This window comes from Oncorhynchus clarkii, chromosome 28 (genome assembly GCF_045791955.1).
Source record: "Oncorhynchus clarkii lewisi isolate Uvic-CL-2024 chromosome 28, UVic_Ocla_1.0, whole genome shotgun sequence".
Classification (NCBI taxonomy): Eukaryota; Metazoa; Chordata; class Actinopteri; order Salmoniformes; family Salmonidae; genus Oncorhynchus; species Oncorhynchus clarkii.
Genome location: NC_092174.1, coordinates 23307886 through 23328705, shown reverse-complemented (window position 1 = coordinate 23328705; position 20820 = coordinate 23307886). Strand labels below are relative to the sequence as shown.

Genomic DNA, 20820 nt, shown 5'->3' with positions numbered 1-20820 from the left:
AATTGATTAAGCAAAGCCAGGTGTGATAAGACAAAGACAGAACAAATGGAAAATGAAAAGTGGATCGGTGGTGGCTAGAAAGCCGGTGACGTCGACAGCCGAACGCCCACCGAACGCCGCCCGAACAAGGAGAGGGACAAGGAGAGGGACCGACTTCAGCGGAAGTCGTGACAATACTACTTGAGTAAAAGTCCAAAAGTATTTGGTTTTAAATAACATTAAGTATTAAAGGAAAATGTAATTGCTAAAATATACTTAATTATAACAAATAAATATTTTTTTATTCCTTATATAAAGCAAACCAGATGGCATCATTTTCTTTCTTTCTTTTTTTACAGATAGACAGAGGCATGCTCCAACACTCAGACATAATTTACATTCAAAGCATGTGTTTAGTGAGTCTGCCAGATCAGAGGCAGTAGGGATGTTCTCTTGATAAGTGTGTGAATTAGAAACATTTCCTGTCTTGCTAAGTATTCAAAATGTAACAAGTACTTTTGGGTGTCAGGGAAAATGTATGGAGTAAAAAGTACATTATTTTCTTTAGGAATGTACTGAAGTAAAAGTTAAAGTTAAAGTAAAGTGGTTAAGTACAGATACCCAAAAACACTACTTAAGTAGTACTTTCAAGTATTTTTACTTAATTACTTTACACCACTGACAGTATTTCAGACCTGCTACGCACACACTCACTCAAACTCAATGTTAATCCAAGTGAGGTGAACCATTATTGCCCAAACCAGTGGAAAACAATGTCTATATTTTTACTAGATTTTTTCATTTTGAATCAGCTGCAGTACTAATGAATGTTTACTATATGCCATTGCAGTGATTTTAAAGGTTGGACCTGTCTACATCACGCTGCTGCAGAGGGATATACCCAGACCATGATCATACTCCTGCAATCAAATATCAAACTGCTGGACAAAACAGATGAAGACATGGTTTGGGTCCTCTCTTTTTCCACATTCCCTTACCCTGAGGTGGGCTCATCTTCACATTCCCTTACCCTGAGGTGGGCTCATCTTCACATTTCCTTACCCTGAGGTGAGCTCATCTTCACATTTCCTTACCCTGAGGTGGGCTCATCTTCACATTCCCTTACCCTGAGGTGGGCTCATCTTCACATTCCCTTACCCTGAGGTGGGCTCATCTTCACATTCCCTTACCCTGAGGTGGGCTCATCTTCACATTTCCTTACCCTGAGGTGGGCTCATCTTCACATTCCCTTACCCTGAGGTGGGCTCATCTTCACATTTCCTTACCCTGAGGTGAGCTCATCTTCACATTTCCTTACCCTGAGGTGGGCTCATCTTCACATTCCCTTACCCTGAGGTGGGCTCATCTTCACATTCCCTTACCCTGAGGTGGGCTCATCTTCACATTCCCTTACCCTGAGGTGGGCTCATCTTCACATTCCCTTACCCTGAGGTGGGCTCATTTGATCTGTTTCCTTTCTGTTTAGCTTGAGGGAGTAAGATGTCTATGTTGAAATACTGAGAAAGTCTTCCACAAATAGATATCATTCCTCTTTCTGAATAAGGAAATCCAAAGGTTATTGTTGCCGTTATATACAATCCTCTGTTCTAATTTTGAAGTGCTATGTTTTACTGTTGGTGCAGAACACAGCGTTACATCTGGCTGCCAGGGAGGGCCATGCGGCTGCAGTGACACTGCTCCTGGGCAGAGGGGCCCAGATGACGCTCAACAAGAGTGATGCCTCCTTCCTCCACGAAGCTGTTCTCAACGGCAGGAAAGACGTTGCCTTCGCTGTCATCGACAATGAGAGGTTGGGCCACTGTTGCAAGATACAGTGGATACTTTATCTATGTGCTGTTACGATGCTTTGACAGTACAGTGATGTGTTTGATTATTGGTATTCAGTTGGATTGCATGACAATGCCATATTGACATGTACAATATAACCTGTTTGTTTCAGATGCGCTGAGGCTATGCTATTGTTCGAAGTGAAGTCAACTAAGCGATGTGTTGTCATGGACATGATAGAATTCCTGCCTGAGTCATTCAAAGTTAGTTTTCTTTTTGAACTATGCATAAAGGAAACTATCATAAAGGAAATGGATACAAATCTCCCATTTCTCAGTCAGCATATTAGAAAACATTAATGGTGCAGTGTTTCTCCACAGCATCTTTTGGACACTTGTGTGAAGGAGTCAGATGATGACGTAAATAGTTACAACTACTCTGTACGTCTGTTCTCTCTATTCTGTATTCGGTATTACCTTCTTAAAACTCAGATTCATTATTGCTTAATCAAATTCACAAAAACATTCCAGTTAGGGTGTGTTGTAAACGAATATGTATTTTATCAACAGATCGAGTACACTTTCAAATGGCTCCAAGCTCCCATTCATATCATTAAGCTTGGAAAAACAGACAAAAGCTACTACTTCCAGCCTCTCACTGCTCTAAACGTTAGTACCCACTGCAATACTGTAGAGCAGTGTTTCCCAACTCTGATCCTACAGTACCCCAAACAGTACATATTTTTATTGTAACCCTGGACAAGCACACCTGATTCAACTTGCCAACTAATCATCAAGCCCTCAATGAGTTGAATGAGGTGTGTTTGTTCAGGGCTACAAAGAAAATGTGTACTGTTGAGGGTACTGCAGGACCAGGGTTGTGAAACACTACTGTAAACTGAACTGCACTGTTTTCAAACATGGAATTTTTCTCTAGGGTTAAGGGCCATGAAGTTTCCCCAACTTACACTTTAAAGCAAAACAGTGCAATATCAGAAACAGGTCATATACAGTGACTTCGGAATGTAATTTGACCCCTTGACTTTTCCCACATTTTGTTACATTACAATATTATTCTTAAATTGATTTTTTTTTTTTTACTTCCAGCAATCTACACACAATATCCCATAATGACAAATTGAAAATAGGTTTTTAGACATTTCTGCAAATGTATTAAATATAAAAACAGAAACACCAAATTTACATAAGTATTCAGTCCCTTTGCTATGAGAATTGTGAGCAGTTGATGTTATTCTTTAATAACACAGACCCCAAAGCAAATCAGGGGGAGAAAAATATATTTATACAAAGAGAGCAAATCATAGTTGTTATGCTGGAAAGTAGATGACAGATGTTCATTCTACCCTGTCCTCAATGATTTCTCCACTGAACAAATAGACAGGATGTAGTTTATACCCCAACCCTAGCCTGCGGTTGACAAATTAGAATTCCTTGCAGCAAAATTGGGCCAATGGCCAAATAACAAGTATCCCGTTTCAGGCTCAATGTATAGACAATTTGGACCAATGAGAACTTGCCACATGTAGCTATGAGTCCTGGACTGACATTCCTCCCGTGTCCCTAAACCATTAATCTTCAGTTCCCCTCTTGACCTTTAGTCCTCTGCGTTGTGTATTTACCTTTGAATATTCTTACATAATCAAAATTGAGCTCAGGTGCATCCTGTTTCCATTGATAATCCTTGAGATGTTTCTACAACTTGATTGGAGTCCACCTGTGGTAAATTCAATTGATTGGACATGATTGGAAAGGCACACGCCTGTATAGATAAGGTCCCACAGTTGACAGTGTATGTCAGAGTAAAAACCAAGCCATGAGGTCGAAGGAATTGTCCATAGAGCTCCGAGACAAGATTGTGTCGAGGCACAGATCTGGGGAAGGGTACCAAACAATGTCTGCAGCATTGAAGTTCTCCCAAAACACAGTGGCCTCCATCATTCTTAAATGGAAGAAGTTTGGAACCACCAAGACCACCAAACTGAGCAATCTGAGCAATCACTCTGACAGAGCTCCAGAGTTCCTCTGTGGAGATGAGAGAACCTTCCAAAAGAACAACCATCTCTGCAGCACTCCACCAATAAGGCCCTTATGGTAGAGTGGCCAGACGGAAGCTACTCCTCAGTAAAAGGCACATGACGGCCTACTTGGAGTTTGCCAAAAGGCACTTAAAGACTCTCAGACTATGAGAAACAAGATTCTCTGGTCTGATGAAACCAAGATTGAACTCTTTGGCCTGAATGCCAAGTGTCACGTCTGGAGAAAACCTGGCACCATCCCTACGTTGAAGCATGGTGGTGGCAGCTTCATGCTGTGGGGATGTTTTTCAGAGGCAGGGACTGGTAGACTAGTCAGGATTGAGGGTAAGATGAACGAAGCAAAGTATAGAGAGATCCTTGATGAAAACCTGCTCCAGAGAGCTCAGGACCTCAGACTGGGGTGAAAGTTCACCTTCCAACAGGAAGGTGAACCTAAACACACAGCCAAGACAACACAGGAGTGGCTCCTGGACAAGTCTCTGAATGTCCTTGAGTGGCCCAGCCAGAGCCCGGACTTGAACCCGATCGAACATCTCTGGAGAGACCTGAAAATAGCTGTGCATCGACGCTCCCCATCCAACCTGACAGAGCTTGAGAGGATCTGCAGAGAAGAATGGGAGAAACTCCCCAAATACAGGTGTGCCAAGCTTGTAGCATTATACCCAAGAAGACTTAAGGCTGTAATCGCTGCCAAAGGTGCTTCAACAATGTATTGCTTAAAGGGTCTGAATATTTATGCAAATGTGATATTTCATTTTTTTTTTTGTGTAAATTAGCAAACATTTCTAAAAACCTGTTTTTGCTTTGTAATTATGGAGTATTTTGGGTACATTGACGAGGGGAAAAAAATATTTAATTCATTTTAGAATGAAGCTGTAACGTAACAAAATGTGGAAAAAATCTAGAGGTCGGAATACTTTCTGAAGGCACTGCATGTATTTGTCATTCCCACAACACAACATTGTTGGATAGTGAAAAGGAAAACATAATTATCTGAAATGTATTCAAAGTGTTTATATTGTTATTTTTTTACTAGTCCATGGTGCAATTTAATTGCAGAGAGCTTCTGACCCATCCTGTCTGCAAGAAGTATCTAGAAATGAAATGGTGAGTGACACTGCATGACCTTTATCATAATACGTTATCGTCATACTACTGTCTCCAACACTGTAAATATTAACATGATACTACTGTCTCCAACACTGTAAATATTAACATGATACTACTGTCTCCAACCCTGTAAATATTAACATGATACTACTGTCTCCAACACTGTAAATATTAACATGATACTACTGTCTCCAACACTGTAAATATTAACATGATACTACTGTCTCTAACACTGTAAATATCAACATCATACTACTGTCTCCAACACTGTAAATATCAACATGATACTACCGTCTCCAACACTGTAAATATCAACATGATACTACCGTCTCCAACACTGTAAATATCAACATGATACTACTGTCTTCCACACTGTAAATATCACCATGATACTACTGTCTCCAACACTGTAAATATTAACATGATACTACTGTCTTCCACACTGTAAATATTAACATGATACTACTGTCTTCCACACTGTAAATATCAACATGATACTACTGTCTCCAACCCTGTAAATATTAACATGATACTACTGTCTTCCACACTGTAAATATCAACATGATACTACTGTCTCCAACACTGTAAATATCAACATGATACTACTGTCTCCAACCCTGTAAATATTAACATGATACTACTGTCTTCCACACTGTAAATATCAACATGATACTACTGTCTCCAACCCTGTAAATATTAACATGATACTACTGTCTTCCACACTGTAAATATCACCATGATACTACTGTCTCCAACACTGTAAATATCAACATGATACTACTGTCTTCAACCCTGTAAATATCAACATGATACTACCGTCTCCAACACTGTAAATATCACCATGATACTACTGTCTTCCACACTGTAAATATCAACATGATACTACTGTCTTCAACCCTGTAAATATTAACATGATACTACTGTCTTCCACACTGTAAATATCAACATGATACTACTGTCTTCAACCCTGTAAATATCAACATGATACTACCGTCTCCAACACTGTAAATATCAACATGATACTACTGTCTTCCACACTGTAAATATTAACATGATACTACTGTCTCCAACCCTGTAAATATTAACATGATACTACTGTCTCCAACCCTGTAAATATCAACATGATACTACCGTCTCCAACACTGTAAATATCACCATGATACTACTGTCTTCCACACTGTAAATATTAACATGATACTACTGTCTTCCACACTGTAAATATCAACATGATACTACTGTCTCCAACACTGTAAATATTAACATGATACTACTGTCTCCAACCCTGTAAATATTAACATGATACTACTGTCTCCAACCCTGTAAATATCAACATGATACTACTGTCTTCCACACTGTAAATATTAACATGATACTACTGTCTTCCACACTGTAAATATTAACATGATACTACTGTCTTCCACACTGTAAATATTAACATGATACTACTGTCTCCAACCCTGTAAATATTAACATGATACTACTGTCTCCAACACTGTAAATATTAACATGACACTACTGTCTCCAACACTGTAAATATTGACAACATCAAATTAAAAGTCATGCCAAACTACAGTATATAGTAAGCTACATACAAAATATATTAGTGAACAGTCACCTGCGAATACTCACCAAATGGTTTCTTATATCTATTTAGGAACGCCTATGGTATCAAAGTGCATCTGCTCAATCTGGCTGTCTACTCACTTGGTCTGGGGCCTCTGACACACATCATTCATACTCTGAAGCCCATCCTCAACACCAATGTCACCCGCACTACATCACCATCATCATCAGTAAGCATGGTGACCACCTCCCTTGACAAGGTGCCGTATGAGATCCGATTACATCCACAGCAAGACATTAGACTTCTTTCCTAGTGTATTTGTTTGTCTCAGAAACTCAATTCAATAACAACTCCTCCATCTTCACAGCAATGCTATCTTATCACCACCTGCATGTTCCTGATTCTTGCCATGAATCTGTACACAGTTGGCAAGGAGCTGGTGCAGATAGTTCAGCAGGTAATCATGGAAATATACATCTGTTCTAAATACTGTAGCCTCAATCCATGGTATGTGATTTATCTGGTAGTGTGAATTGATCATTTTAAATATATTGTAGCGAAGTTAACCCAACACCTAGCAACCTTGTCAAAGAGTTTGGATAACTTGGTATAAAGTTTAAGGTGGTTGGTTGACAGTCGCTGAACCCGGGTTCGAGACCCATTCGGGGCTACCTCCCGAATTCGTTACAATTTTGAAATAGACGTTAATTTGATGTGTTTCTATTCAAGGGTTCAAAGTACTTCCGTGATGTGACCAATGCATTAGACTGGGGTGCTGCCGTCAGTTCTCTGTTGTTTGTGATCCCTTTACTGATGGACTTCAAGGAGACATGGCATTGGGAGGCTGGGGTAGTGGCAGTTCTTCTATCCTGGATCAACTTTCTCCTCTATTTCCAACGGTATGGCGACTGAATGTTTTTTTTTTATTACCTAAAATAGTGTAGGTTTACTGAGATTCCTCTTTGAAGAAACATTTATTTATATTAACTGATCAAATGTATTTTTATCAACAAAAGCAATTTTAAGAAATGAAATCACTATTGGTCCACAGGTTTGAACGTGTTGGGATCTACGTGGTGATGTTTTTAGAGATTGCAAAAACTCTTTTAAGCATCATTGTACTGTTCTTCTTCTTGCTGCTTGCATTTGCATTGGCTTTCTATGCCCTGATACAAGACCAGGTATGTTTACAGGACCATAGAGATGTAACAATGTTTTATCTCTATGTGAAGAACATTGTATTGTGTAATGTATGTAGCTGAATGTTTTGTCTGTGAACATCTGTTAGAAATGACCAATAACTTGTACCTGTATTTGTATAATGCATTTCCACAGTTGCAGTGAGCTCCGAAAGCATTGGTGAGAGGGACACATTTGTTGTTGTTTTGGCTCTGTACTCCAGCGCTTTGGATTTTAAATGATGCAATGACTATGAGGTCAAAGTGCAGACTGTCAGCTTTAATATGAGGGTATTTTCATTCATATGGGGTGAACCTTTTAGAAATTACAGCACTTTTTGTACATACTGTAGTCCTCCCATTTTAGGGGACCAAAAATACTGGGACAAATGAACTAATGTATTTTAAAGTAGTCAAAAGTGAAGTATTTGGTCCCATATTCATAGCACGCAATGACTACAGCAAGCTTGTGACTCTACAAATTTGTTGGATGCATTTTTGGTGGTTTCAGATTATTTTGTGCTCATTAGAAAATAATGGTAAAAAATGTATTGTGTCATTTTGGAGTCTCTTTTATTGTAAATAAGAATATAATATATTTCTAACACTACTACAATAATGAGGATGCTATCATGATTACGGATAATCCTGAATGAATCGTGAATAATGATGAGTGAGAAAGTTACAAAGCGCACAAATGTCATACCCCCAAGACATGCTAACCTTTCACCATTACAATAATAGGAGAGGTAGGCATTTTTTTTTTGGGGGGGGGGGGGGTGATATTTGTGTGCCTAACTTTCTCACTCACCATAATTCACAATTTATTCAGGGTTATCCATAATCATGGTAGAAACAGTGACTCCAAAATGACACAACACATTATTTACCATTAATTTCTATTGGGTGCAAAATAATTTGAAACGTAACCAAAACAAACAGCAAATGCATCCAACAAATGTGTAGAGTCGCAAACTGGATGTAATCATTGCGTGCTAGGAATATGGAACCAAATACTTCACTTTTGACTTCTTTAATACACATATACAGTTGAAGTCAGAAATTTACATACACTTAGGTTGGAGTTATTCAAACTCATTTTTCAACCCCTCCACAAATTTCTTGTAAACAAACTATAGTTTTGGCAAGACGGTTAGGACATCTACTTTGTGCATGACACAAGTAATTTTTCCAACAATTGTTTACAGACAGATTATTTCACTTATAATTCACTGTATCACAATTCCAGTGGGGCAGAAGTTTACATTCACTAAGTTGACTGTACCTTTAAACAGCTTGGAAAATTCCAGAAAATGATGTCATGGCTTTAGAAGCTTCTGAAAGGCTAATTGACATCATTTAAGTCAATTGGAGGTGTACCTGTGGATGTATTTCAATGCCTGCCTTCAAACTCAGTGCCTCTTTGCTTGACATCATGGGAAAATCTAAATAAAACAGACAAGACCTCAGAAAAAATATTGTAGACCTCCACAAGTCTGGTTCATCATTGGGAGCAATTTCCAAACTCTTGAAGGTACCACATTAATCTGTACAAACAATAGTACGCAAGAATAAACACCATGGGACCACGCAGCCGTCATACCGCTCAGGAAGGAGACGCGTTCTGTCTCCTAGAGATGAACGTACTTTGGTGCGAAAAGTGCAAATCAATCCCAGAACAACAGCAAAGGACCCTGTGAAGATGCTGGAGGAAACAGGTACACAAGTATCTATATTCACAGTAAAATGAGTCCTATATCGACATAACCTGCAAGGAAGAAGCCACTGCTCCAAAACTGTTTTGAAACTGCACATGGGGACAAAGATTGTACTTTTTGGAGAAATGTCCTCTGGTCTGATGAACAAAAATAGTACTGTTTGACCATTATGACCATCGTTATGTTTGGAGGAAAAAGGGGGAGGCTTGCAAGCTGAAGAACACCATCCCAACCATGAAGCACGGGGGTGGCAGCCTCATGTTGTGGGGATGCTTTGCTGCAGGAGGGACTGGTGCTCTTCACCAAATAGATGGCATCATGAGGAAGGGAAATTATGTGGATATATTGAAGCAACATCTCAAGACATCACTCAGGAAGTTAAAGCTTGGTCGCAAATGGGTCTTCCAAATGGACAATGACCCCAAGCATACTTCCAAAGTTGCTGCAAAATGGCTTAAGGACAACAAAGTCAAGGTGTTGGAGTGACCATCACAAAGCCCTGACCTCAATCCCATAGAAAATGTGTGGGTAGAACTGAAAAAGAGTGTGCAAGCAAAGAGGCCTACAAACCTGACTCAGTTACACCAGCTCTGTCAGGAGGAATGGGCCAAAATTCCCCCAACTTATGTGGGAAGCTTGTGGAAGGCTTCCCGAAACGTTTGACCCAAGTTAAATAATTTAAAGGCAATGCTACCAAATAGTAATTGAGTGTATGTAAACTTCTGACTCACTGGGAATGTGATGAAATAAATAAAAGCTGAAATAAATCATTCTCTCTACTATTATTCTGACATTTCACATTCTTTAAATAAAGTGGTGATTCTAACTGACCTAAGACAGGGAATTTTTACAAGGATTAAATGTCAGGAATTGTGAAAAACTGAGTTGAAATGTATTTTGCTAAGTTGTATGTAAACTTCCGACTTCAACTGTAAGTGAATTTGTTTCAATACTTTTGGTTCCCTAATATGGGGGGATTATGCGCATAAAGTGCTGTAATTTCTTAATGGTTCACCCGATATGGATGAAAATACCCTCAAATTAAAGCTAACCGTCTGCACTTCAAATCCAAAATGCTGGAGTACAGAGCGAAAGCAACAACAAACTAATGTGCCACTGTCCCAACACTTTTGGAGTTCACTGTATATGACTTCATGCATCGTTGTTCCCAGAACGTTGTTGACAGTGGATCTAGCATGCTGCTAGCAATCATGCAAGTATTTGTCATGATGGTTGGAGAACTCAACTACCAAGAAAATATCCTGAAGCCATTTCTGAACGGGATTCTGCCATTCCCTTCTTTGACCTATGCCATTTTTGTTATGTTCACCTTCGCTGTGCCCATTCTCCTCATGAACCTAATGGTAAGTCCTAAAATCCTACAGGAAGCAATTTTCTTACATTCCCATTATCAACTACGGATGCTTCATTGCATCTACATGACTACCTTTTGTGTGACATAGATTGGCTTGGCTGTTGGTGACATAGCAGAAGTACAGGCGAATGCTGAGCTGAAGCAAATGGGAATGCAGGTGTGTTTTGATTTCTTTGTCATGCTTTTTCAAACTCATTAAGAATTTTCAAACTCTTTACTAGTGTTTGACGGCCAGGATAAAAAAAAACATCTGCATGTATTATAAACCATTATTCTACAGATTGAGCTTCACACTAGTCTAGAGGAGAAGATGCCGTACTGGTTAATGAAGAGGGTTGACCAGGCCTCTCTCACTGAGTACCCTAACAGAGCCTACGGCAGAAAGGTGTGTCCTTTCTACAAGTGGTCGTATTTAAAATAATATGTTAACTGCCCTTTGAATGTTTGCGTAAAATGGAAGGGCTTTCAAATTGAAAAACAGAACAAATATTTTGAGGTCCTTTCGAAGGCGTTTAATAAGGTACTTTCTTCAGTTTATCTATTGATCTATAAAAATTGAGAATCAGTTAGTTTAAAGGATTGTTTAATCAACTAATACTCTGCATGGAAGTCCACCACAGGACACTGTTAGTTTTTGGTATAGATGTTTTGTAAACAACATAGTAATAATGAATAGTCTGAATCTCCTTTAACAGAGAGAAATGTTCTATGCAATGCTGGGTATGGGGCATGAGAGAACCCGTCTCAGCCCCACTTCCCCTCCATCTACACCTATGGAACAGGAAATCAGTAAACAGAAGTACAGGTGAGAACTTAGCTCACACCAGTGGTTTGTTTGACCTTATTCAAATACAACAGCAGAGCAATGCACAAGTATTAACATGATATTGTTTATCAGTATTTAAAGTGCATTCTATCGATTTTGTTTTAAGCGCTTCAATACTACACACATTTTTAGACTATTAAAATAGATGATCTATTATTTACCCAGGCTGAAGGAGATGTCTAATGTTATCGAGAAGCAGCACAACCTGCTGAAGCTGATCGTTCAGAAGATGGAGATCAGTTCGGAGGTGGAGGAGGAGCATGATGGTCCACAGCTGTTCCAGGGCTACAGGGACAAGCCCCTCCCCTCCCAGAGCAAATGGAACCCTCTGCTGAGGGCACTGGGAGCTAGGAAGTAACATCCATCACATATATTATAATGGACTGACAAGTCAACCCCTGCACATCACCCATTCAATATTTCAGCTAAACTAATCGACAGTGTTCCTTTAGTAATGTATATTACTGGATGTAAGGGAAGACAAGTGTCATGATTTAAACTCATTTCAATTGTATTTTGCATGGTTTTCTGAATCATTTAGTCGGATGCACCCCACATTTTCCTATGGGCGTAAGATAGGATATATGATAGAAAACGAGTCAGGATTATACATTTACAGTATCTGTGCATTCTTGCTAAAGCGCTTTGAGGACCCCATATTAAAGTGTCCTTTAAAACAATATTCATTGTTAAAGGTGTATCAATAACATATTGTTTCCGTAGCTGACTAGGAGGACAAGGATCTGTGTGTACTGGATCATGTTTTTCTCTTTTTGGCATCCTCTGTGGGCTCAGGCATGGGTTTCTTCCTCTTGTTTTCACTGTGTACTGGAGAGAGATGCATAAGAAAAAGACAGCTTATTTGATTGTGGATCCAATGAGTCCAGGGCCCATATTCACATTGCGTCTCAGAGCAGGAAACCTGATCTAGGATGAGATCTCTCCTTGTCTTATTCATTATGATTTAAAAGGCTAAATTGATACTAGATCACAACTCCTACTCTTTTGATAGGCCCAAAACTACAGTATGAAAACAAAAAACACATTATTCCACTTTGATTGAGAATTGAATCCCTGCACACCTTCTCCATGATGTTTCCAAGTACCTTATACAAATCTTTAAAAAAATATTGCCCACTGTACTATCATGGGAATGTTAGGGATCATGTATTGAAAGTGGTTCTAACCTGAAGCTGGGCTCCTTCCCTCCTCTCTGTCTGGAGTGGGCCTGTGGGGGGAAGTCTTTACATGATGACAAGGAGGACGGGGAACAGAGGACCGGGAGGCATGTGCACTGGAAGAGTGTGCAGTAACAGTTTGTCTGCACTCCTCCTGTTGGACTGCTTGAACTGTGGCAATAGGCTTTACCCCTGGGGAGAGGAATGCGGTGTTGTAAGAAGAGAGGGGTGACACCAGTTACCCCTTACAATACATACGGTCTTCAATAGGAAACGCTCCATTGGATTTCCATGCATCAGAACAGACGTACAGTAGGTAAATGACTGAACCTAAACAGGTGTAACCATCAGATGGATCATGTTGAACTGAACAGTTAATTGCTAAATACATAAAAGGGACAAAGGAAAAATGCTGTGAAATCTCAAAAATGCCATATTATGAGTGAAAGTTGATGCTTTTTCAATAGGGTGTATTATTTTGGGTCATATAAGCAAAGGAGTGAGACAGTGTGTGTGTGAGAGAGAGAACACAGTCTGTTCTATATCGCATCTTTCTATCTGCAATAACTCTAAACATTTTCCAGTAAAGAGGAGGCGTGGAGTGAAATATAGAAAATGAGGATTTAATAATCTCACATATAGTGCATTCGGAAAGTATTCAAGCCCCTTGACTTTTTCCACATTTTGATATACAACCTTACTCTAAAATTTATTAAATTATTTTCTTCCCTCATCCATCAGAAATACCATATTTACATTAGTATTCAGACCCTTTGCTATGAGACTTCGAAATTGAGCTCAGGTGCATCCTGTTTCCATTGATCATCCTTGAGATGTTTCTATAAGATTCTCTGGTCTGATGAAACCAAGATTCTTTGACCTGAATGCCAAGCGTAACGTCTGGAGGAAACCTGGCACCATCCCTACGGTGATGGATTGTGGTGGCAGCATCATACTGTGGGGATTTTTTTCAGGGACTGGGAGACTAGTCAGGATTAAGGGAAAGAGGAACGGAGCAAAGTAGAGAGAACCTTGATAGAAACCTGCTCGAGCACTCAGGACCTCAGACTGGGGCGAAGGTTAAACTTCCAACAGGACAACGACCTTAAACAGACAGTTGCTTCGGGAGAAGTCTCTGAATGTCCTAGAGTGGCCAAGCCAGATGCCGGACTAGAACCCAATCGAACATGTCTGCAGCGGTGATCCCCATCCAACCTGACAGAGCTTGAGAAGATCTGCATGGAAGAATGGGAGAAACTCCCCAAATACAGGTGTGCCAAGCTTGTAGCGTCATGCCCAAGAAGACTCAAGGCTGTAATCGCTGCCAAAGGTGCTTTAACAATGTACTGAGTAAAATGGTCTGAATATTTAAATATGTAAATTATGTTTTTTTTGTGTTTTTTTTAATACACCCATAAAAAAATTCTAAAAACAATTTTGGGTTTGTCATTATGGGGTATTGTGTGTAGATTGATGGGGGGAACAATTTAATACATTTTAGAACAAGGCTGTCACGTAACAAAATGTGGGGAAAAAATCAAGGGGTCTGAATACTTTTCAAATACACTGTAGATGAGCAGAGATAAATGTGAATGAGGCTAATCAAGATGCATGCAACTTTGTCAAGTCAACTATACCTAAAACTACAATAAAGTGATTCTTATGGTAAAAGTAGCTCCCATGCTACTTTATTATGGACTCAGCTGACCAGTTGACATAATGTACATAGCAAGAATATCCTCCATTGATTATGCTTTCACACCATGAAAAGATAGTACATGACAAGACAGAAATGTCATGCAAAATAGGACAATAGAATGCACATAGAAAGATATCTAGGAGATAGAAAGCCTGTTCGTGCAGTTAGTACAGTAGCATGCACTCACACAAAGGGATCAATCCTCTGTAAGCAAAGCAGCAGTTTAGAACGATGAACTGCTTGTTCTGCTAGAAGAAACAGCACACCACGCCACTCAAGACTGTCCGTCCAATCCCCAAAAAAGGATGAAATTCATATTTATTGTTTTTAAATTGTTTTACAAAGTACACAAAATTCCTTGTATATTCATGTATCATTTATATAATGAATCGTTAATTTGTGCATGGTTATGCAATCATAACATTAAGACTGAACAACATTTATTGGCATACATGCTGAAATGAACAAAACAACTAAAAACACTAGTATTAGAACAAATAAAATAGCATATTAACACTTTCTACCAGCATTTATAAAAGAAATGTTACTAACAAAGGTTAGATAAGCAATCAGGTCGTAAACAGGGTTTTAAAGCCAGGGTTACGTTTTCCAGTTAACACTCATATTAATATCCAGATGAAAAAGCAAAGTCATGCTTTATCCAAATGCACAAAGTGTTCCTTGTCCAAAACACTATCAGAGAGAGACTGCAATAGAGCGAAGAAGTGCATACAGAAAGACAGTACAAACAGAAGTTCTCTGATCCTAACTTACTTACACCATGGTCCCAAACGCAAGTATAACACTCCATCCTGAGCCAAATTGTTGACAGCTCAAATTCATAAATACATTAACAAAATGCATAGAAAATTGAATTTACTCAATGGACACTGACCTACAAACTCTAACAAGGGAAAACCAAACATAAGTACAAACATCCAAACAATGACATAACATTGTTTTTTTGAGCTCAAGTTTGTGCTGGTAATGCTCCAGGAGATTACTTGTTATCCAGTCGCAGTAGTTGTTCCTTACCATTGACGGTTAGTGATCTTAACTGTCCGTCTTCTTCCACCTCTACGCGTTCCTGTCCATTCTCCACAATTCTAAAGTATGGAGGGGGATTCAAATCATTTTCTAAATCAATGCACTTCAATAAGAACCCATGTTAAAGGATACACTATCATCAGAGGCTATCTGGCCTAATAGAAAAGTAGTTAACTAGTTGCATTTTCCGCTTGACAGCATAACAATTAAAGACTAAACAAAACAATATCAACTTCACTGTGTGGTTAGAGAGCTACTAATCTACCGTTTTGTTGTGATTTTCCTGCCGTTGATGAATTTCGTGGAGGTTGATACGGAGCGGAAGTTGCCCATCCCGCCTCCTCCACCTCCACCCCCGCCGCCAAAAGAGGTGGAGGAGAAGGCAGTGAAGCCACCATGGCCTCCTCCTCCTCCTCCCAGATGACCCATGTGACTCATATGGCCCATAGGACCCATATGGCCCATGTGACCCATGTGTCCGAAAGAGGTAAAGCCTATCAGGGAACAGAGAGATGACATTCACTTATAGATCCATAACAATCCCATCTCTAAACGCATCAACAAATACATCCTCTAACTGCTTTAAGGAAAAGTGATTCTGGATTGATAGCTTTACACTTTATTTCACAGTACCGACAGGACCAAGGGTTTCCTAAGAAATTAGAAGGTGAACTGATAAATAACATACATGTTTGTTTCTTTGGGATAATGTTTTGATTAAACATGAACAGTACCAGTCAAACGTTTGGACACACCTACTCATTCAAGGGTTTTCTTTATTTTTACATTGTACATTACTTTAAGACACGAAGGTCAGTCAATGCGGAACATTTCAAGAACTTTGAAAGTTCATTCAAGTGCAGTTGCAAAAACCATCAAGCGCTATGATGAAAATGTCTCTCATGAGGACCACCACAGGAAAGGAAGACCCATAGTTACCTATGCTGCAGAGGATAAGGTCATTAAAGTTAACTGCACCTCAGAAATTGCAGCCCAAATGAATGCTTCACAGAGTTCAAGTAACAGACACATCTCAACATCAACTGTTCAGAGGAGACCACGTAAATCAGGCCTTCATGGTTGAATTGCTGCAAAGAAACCACTACTAAAAGGACACCAGTAAGAAGAAGACACTTGCTTGGGCCAAGAAACACAAACAATGGACATTAGACTGGTGGAAATCTATTCTTAGGTCTGATGAGTCCAAATTTTAGATTTTTGGTTCCAACCGCCGTGTCTTTGTGAGACACAGATCAGGTGAATGGATGATCTCTGTGGTTCTCACCGTGAAGCATGGAGGAGGAGGGATGGTGCTTTACTGGTGACACTGTAGGTGGTTTATTTAGAATTCAAGGAACACTTAAACAGAATGGCTACCACAGCAATATGCAGCGATACACCATCCCATCTGGTATGCGCTTAGTGGGACTATCACTTGTTTTTCAACAGGACAATTACCCAAGACACACCTCCAGGCCATGTAAGGGCTATTTGACCAAGGAGAGTGATGGAGTGCTGCATCAGATGACCTGGTCTCCACAATCACCAGACAACCCAATTGAGATGGTTTGGGATGAGTTGGACCACAGAGTGAAGGAAAAGCAGCCAATATGCTCAGCATATGTGGGAACTCCTTTAAGACTGTTGGAAAAGCATTCCAGGTGAAGATGGTTGAGAGAATGCCAAGAGTGTGCAAATCTGCCAAGGCAAAGGGTGGCTATTTTGAAGAACCTGAAATATAAAATCTATTTTAATTTGTTTAACACTTTTTTGGTGACATGATTCCATATCTGTTATTTCATTGTTTTGATGTATTCCCTATAATTCTACAATGTAGAAAATAGTAAAAAAAATAAAGAAAAAGCCTTGAATGAGTAGATGTGTCCTAACTTTTGACTGGTACTGTATATCTGGGACCTGTGTTTCCTGACCTGGGTCAAACGCTGTGAAGCCTGCACCAAACGGTGGGAAGCCACCAAATCCCCCGAAGAAGGGTCCCCCCGTTCGACTCCTGCTCACTCCCCTGTGGTGCCTCCTCCCTCCACCAAAGAACTCATCCCCAAACGGATCCCCTCCTGCAGGAGAAGAGAAGAAACAGTGTGAAGAGAAGAGAGACTGTGTTCAGTTTCTGGGTGACAGCTAAAGTTATAAACAACGAGAAATAGCCTGCATGCTTTCAGATAAATAGACCTACGCCACCTACGCACAGAAAGTGAATGTAATGCAATTTACTGACTGTAAATCTCCAATCTAGTAGATGCTATGAACTAAATGATTTATATTATTAGTTTCTGGGATAAGCATACTGAGCCTATTGTAACCAACCCAACATGATCCTCATAAAGGACGACTGGGCCCCCTCATTCATCACTGACTTTCCTTCTCTGGTTGCCCATTTCATCTCTGCCTGTCTCTCATCTCTGTGCTCTCCTATCTCCTACTGATTGTCCCCCTCTTCCGTCTGCAGCGCTCTCTGTAAAAGCTTTAAAATATATATATACTGTTGACAATGTATTACTAATAGTCAAAAAACAATGCTCGCAGAAAGAGGAGGAAAGGAAGTGCTACTAAGGTACACAATAGTACATTTTGGTAGACAGAAGGTGCCCTTTGGTAAACGGGGTGAATTGGTCATCAAAAAGAAAGGAGGACCAAGGCACTCTTCATATAATTAATTAAAATGCCTTTATTTCTATTTCTATGTTCAATAGAAACAAAGTTTTTTTTAACTGACGCATTTCGGCTGCATGGCCTTCGTCAGGGAGTACAAAGAAATAATACAATGTCCTCTTTTAAAACAGCTTTTCCAATTAGCCCTAATTTAAAGAGGGAGTGGTTACAAAATTGATTGGACACACCTAGTAAGCAATACTATACACACAAAGTGAAATACTGTAGCTATGTTATCAAAAATGTAAACTCCAAGCTAGAAGTATCAGAACGCCTAGAACTGTAGTTCTAACCTTAAATACGACTGGGAGAAGTGTCAAAAACAAGAAAGCAATATATTCCATAGTACACTAGAACACAGCAAACATGAACAACAACAGTCTAAACATTGCTGAGGGCAATTGAGCTACAAAATGCTCACCAAAGAAATCCGCAAAAGGATCTCGACCGCCAAAGAACTCTCTGAAGACATCTTCAGGATTGCGGAACGTGAACCCTTCGTTGAAATGATCACCATTGTGGTAATGTCCAACTAAATGAAAACAAAAATGATGAATATGGTCAGTGGAAATAATAATAAGTGTTATGATTGTTAATTACAGATGAATAGAGTAACTAACAATTAAATCGTCCACAAAATAATTGTATACATTTCTGAAATCCGCCAAGAGCCTAATAAAGAAAGGACTTACCACCTCCTCCACTGTTTGTTGTTAGGCCTGCTTTACCATAGCGATCATACATGTTCCTCTTGTTGGCTACAACAGAATATAAAAACGTAAACTCACATCAAAACAAACAGTAAAATGATAAACAGGATGATAACAGGTGAGATACACTGGATGCTTGTCAAGGGTTCAGAGGGACATGACACTGGGTAAGTACATACAGATCAGCATATACAGCCTTTATGGGATTATTAAGGCGAATTTCAGAAGGAATCAAATATAATCTTTCGCAACCTCAACTACTCACATCGCATTAACACACCATTTAACAATTGCATAACAGTTGTGGATGCTGCTATTGTATGTGAACAAACAGCTTCCTTGAAAATAACTTATTTTGGTTAGATGTATTTTACGTGTCATGGATGCAGATATCAGTGCATTATTTATTGTTCATCTATTATAAATACTGTGTTCTCTTGGCTTCAAACGCCTTTCAAAATGTATGACTTACCATCTGACAGAACCTCATAGGCCTCAGAAAGTTCTTTGAACTTTTTCTCTGCTTCTTCCTTATTTTCTGGGTTTTTGTCAGGATGCCATTTTAGTGCCAATTTTCTGTACCTGAAAGCAGAGAAATGCATTAAACAGCAACTCAAGGGGACTTGAAATGTAAGCCTAGCTTATTATCCCAGTATATCAAACATTTAAAACTTCTGAAAATCCATTAATCTACATCTAGTGCCAGTCTATCTATTGGAATACATATGCTAAACTTGACAAGACTACTTACGCTTTTTTTATGTCTTCTTGAGATGCATTTCTTAGGACTCCTAAAATGTGATAATATTCCACCATGGTTTTGTATAAACTTTTTCCAACCTGTGTGAATAGGAAACAGTAATGTAAAATTTGCAGGAGTGCACATCTTATACAAACTATTGTGTAAATGGACAATTATTTCCCAGGCCTCAGGGAACAAAAAATGCAAGTACAGCAGCACCTTGAATATGGGATAATCTATGTCTTAAATTACTTTATCCTCCCCAGACTGGACTGGCAGTTGCCTGGTAACTAATTGGCATGCATGAGTGACAGCTGGAGGATGGGGGCTTACGTCCCATAAAGGTCAACGCTTTATCGTCCAAAGAGGTCACATTCTGGCTCAGTGTAGAACATACCCCCTGGTGCAATTTCACAATAACCAGGCCTGATTGACAACCCTGGGTCAACCACAGGGGCAATGCCACAATTGTCCGTATGTTGAAGCTCCTGATCTAGGTAACTAACATGTACTAGTGGGGACATTAATCCTTGTGATACGGCTGCGTTAGTCAGGTATACAACGTTAGCTAGCTACTGTTTAACTATCGATTTTATCAGTTGGAAATAATTGTATACAATTTCGCAGAGTCTCATCTTTTTCTCTTTCCGCCATATCTTTGAAATGTCACTCTGCATTCTACTAGCTAATGCGTGTATAATGCTCACTATGTTAACGTTAGCTAGAAGATTGCTAACTCAATAGCATATCCAGTTTTGTTCGCCGTCCTGTGCCTCCTAGCATTACACATCACCTGGCAACTCAAAACTAATCATACCAAAGCTAAAGACCATACTGAGTGTTCTAGCCAACATCAACATTTTGCAGTAACTTGCGTTGCTGTCAAAATTATCATTCTGGCTAGCTAACTAATGCCAACCAACAGGCTAGCAAGCTAACTAGCTAGCTAATGTTTTTGTGATGAAGCCCAGCATCAAAGGAATGTGTCACTGGTAAAACAAAGACTTGGTCAAATTACCTAGCTCTTCAGCCGTCCCAGTTTTCTTCTATAGCCTGATAAGTTTCCAGTAGTGATTTATTATCGTTTTCCAGTTATGGTTATTCAAGAAAATGCTGCTTTGCCCCAGACAATTCAACAGCCTTGGGTTGTTTGTAGTTTTACGTAACATCCGGTTAGCTA

At 39.4% G+C, this 20820-nt stretch overlaps 2 protein-coding genes across 2 annotated transcripts in view; one reads left to right on the top strand and one right to left on the bottom strand.

The window, feature by feature from the left end:
• The window catches only part of LOC139386730 (transient receptor potential cation channel subfamily A member 1-like), a 26429-nt gene extending 14451 nt beyond the window's left edge, over window positions 1–11978 (top strand). The window contains exons 13-28 of the mRNA XM_071132557.1: window positions 830–944; window positions 1623–1789; window positions 1940–2030; window positions 2148–2207; window positions 2337–2435; window positions 4860–4930; window positions 6588–6756; window positions 6865–6954; window positions 7227–7396; window positions 7549–7678; window positions 8529–8533; window positions 10580–10757; window positions 10857–10925; window positions 11049–11153; window positions 11464–11573; window positions 11760–11978. Coding sequence (XP_070988658.1) covers window positions 830–944; window positions 1623–1789; window positions 1940–2030; window positions 2148–2207; window positions 2337–2435; window positions 4860–4930; window positions 6588–6756; window positions 6865–6954; window positions 7227–7396; window positions 7549–7678; window positions 8529–8533; window positions 10580–10757; window positions 10857–10925; window positions 11049–11153; window positions 11464–11573; window positions 11760–11952 — 1822 coding nt within the window. The 3' untranslated portion in view covers window positions 11953–11978. The remainder of the gene's footprint in view (window positions 1–829; window positions 945–1622; window positions 1790–1939; window positions 2031–2147; window positions 2208–2336; window positions 2436–4859; window positions 4931–6587; window positions 6757–6864; window positions 6955–7226; window positions 7397–7548; window positions 7679–8528; window positions 8534–10579; window positions 10758–10856; window positions 10926–11048; window positions 11154–11463; window positions 11574–11759) is intronic.
• LOC139387063 (dnaJ homolog subfamily B member 6-like) lies at window positions 11258–20820 on the bottom strand. Its single transcript, XM_071133045.1, has 10 exons — window positions 20659–20820; window positions 19650–19738; window positions 19371–19480; window positions 18881–18946; window positions 18610–18720; window positions 17450–17593; window positions 15784–16012; window positions 15507–15577; window positions 12782–12964; window positions 11258–12422 (listed from the first exon to the last, which is right to left on the bottom strand). The coding sequence occupies exons 2-10, from the start codon at window positions 19712–19714 to the stop codon at window positions 12352–12354; spliced, it is 1050 nt and encodes a 349-aa protein (XP_070989146.1). The 5' UTR covers window positions 19715–19738; window positions 20659–20820; the 3' UTR covers window positions 11258–12351.

What these genes read in the sequence shown, in the direction of transcription:
- LOC139387063 (XM_071133045.1), bottom strand. Translation starts at nt 19,714, where the DNA reads ATGGTGGAATATTATCACATTTTAGGAGTCCTAAGAAATGCATCTCAA. An exon ending in TCCTTTTGCGGATTTCTTTG is followed by an intron (nt 17,594 to 18,609) that starts GTGAGCATTTTG and finishes CTTCTCCTGCAG; the next exon opens with GAGGGGATCCGTTTGGGGAT. An exon ending in AGGAAAATCACAACAAAACG is followed by an intron (nt 15,578 to 15,783) that starts GTAGATTAGTAG and finishes TCCATACTTTAG; the next exon opens with AATTGTGGAGAATGGACAGG.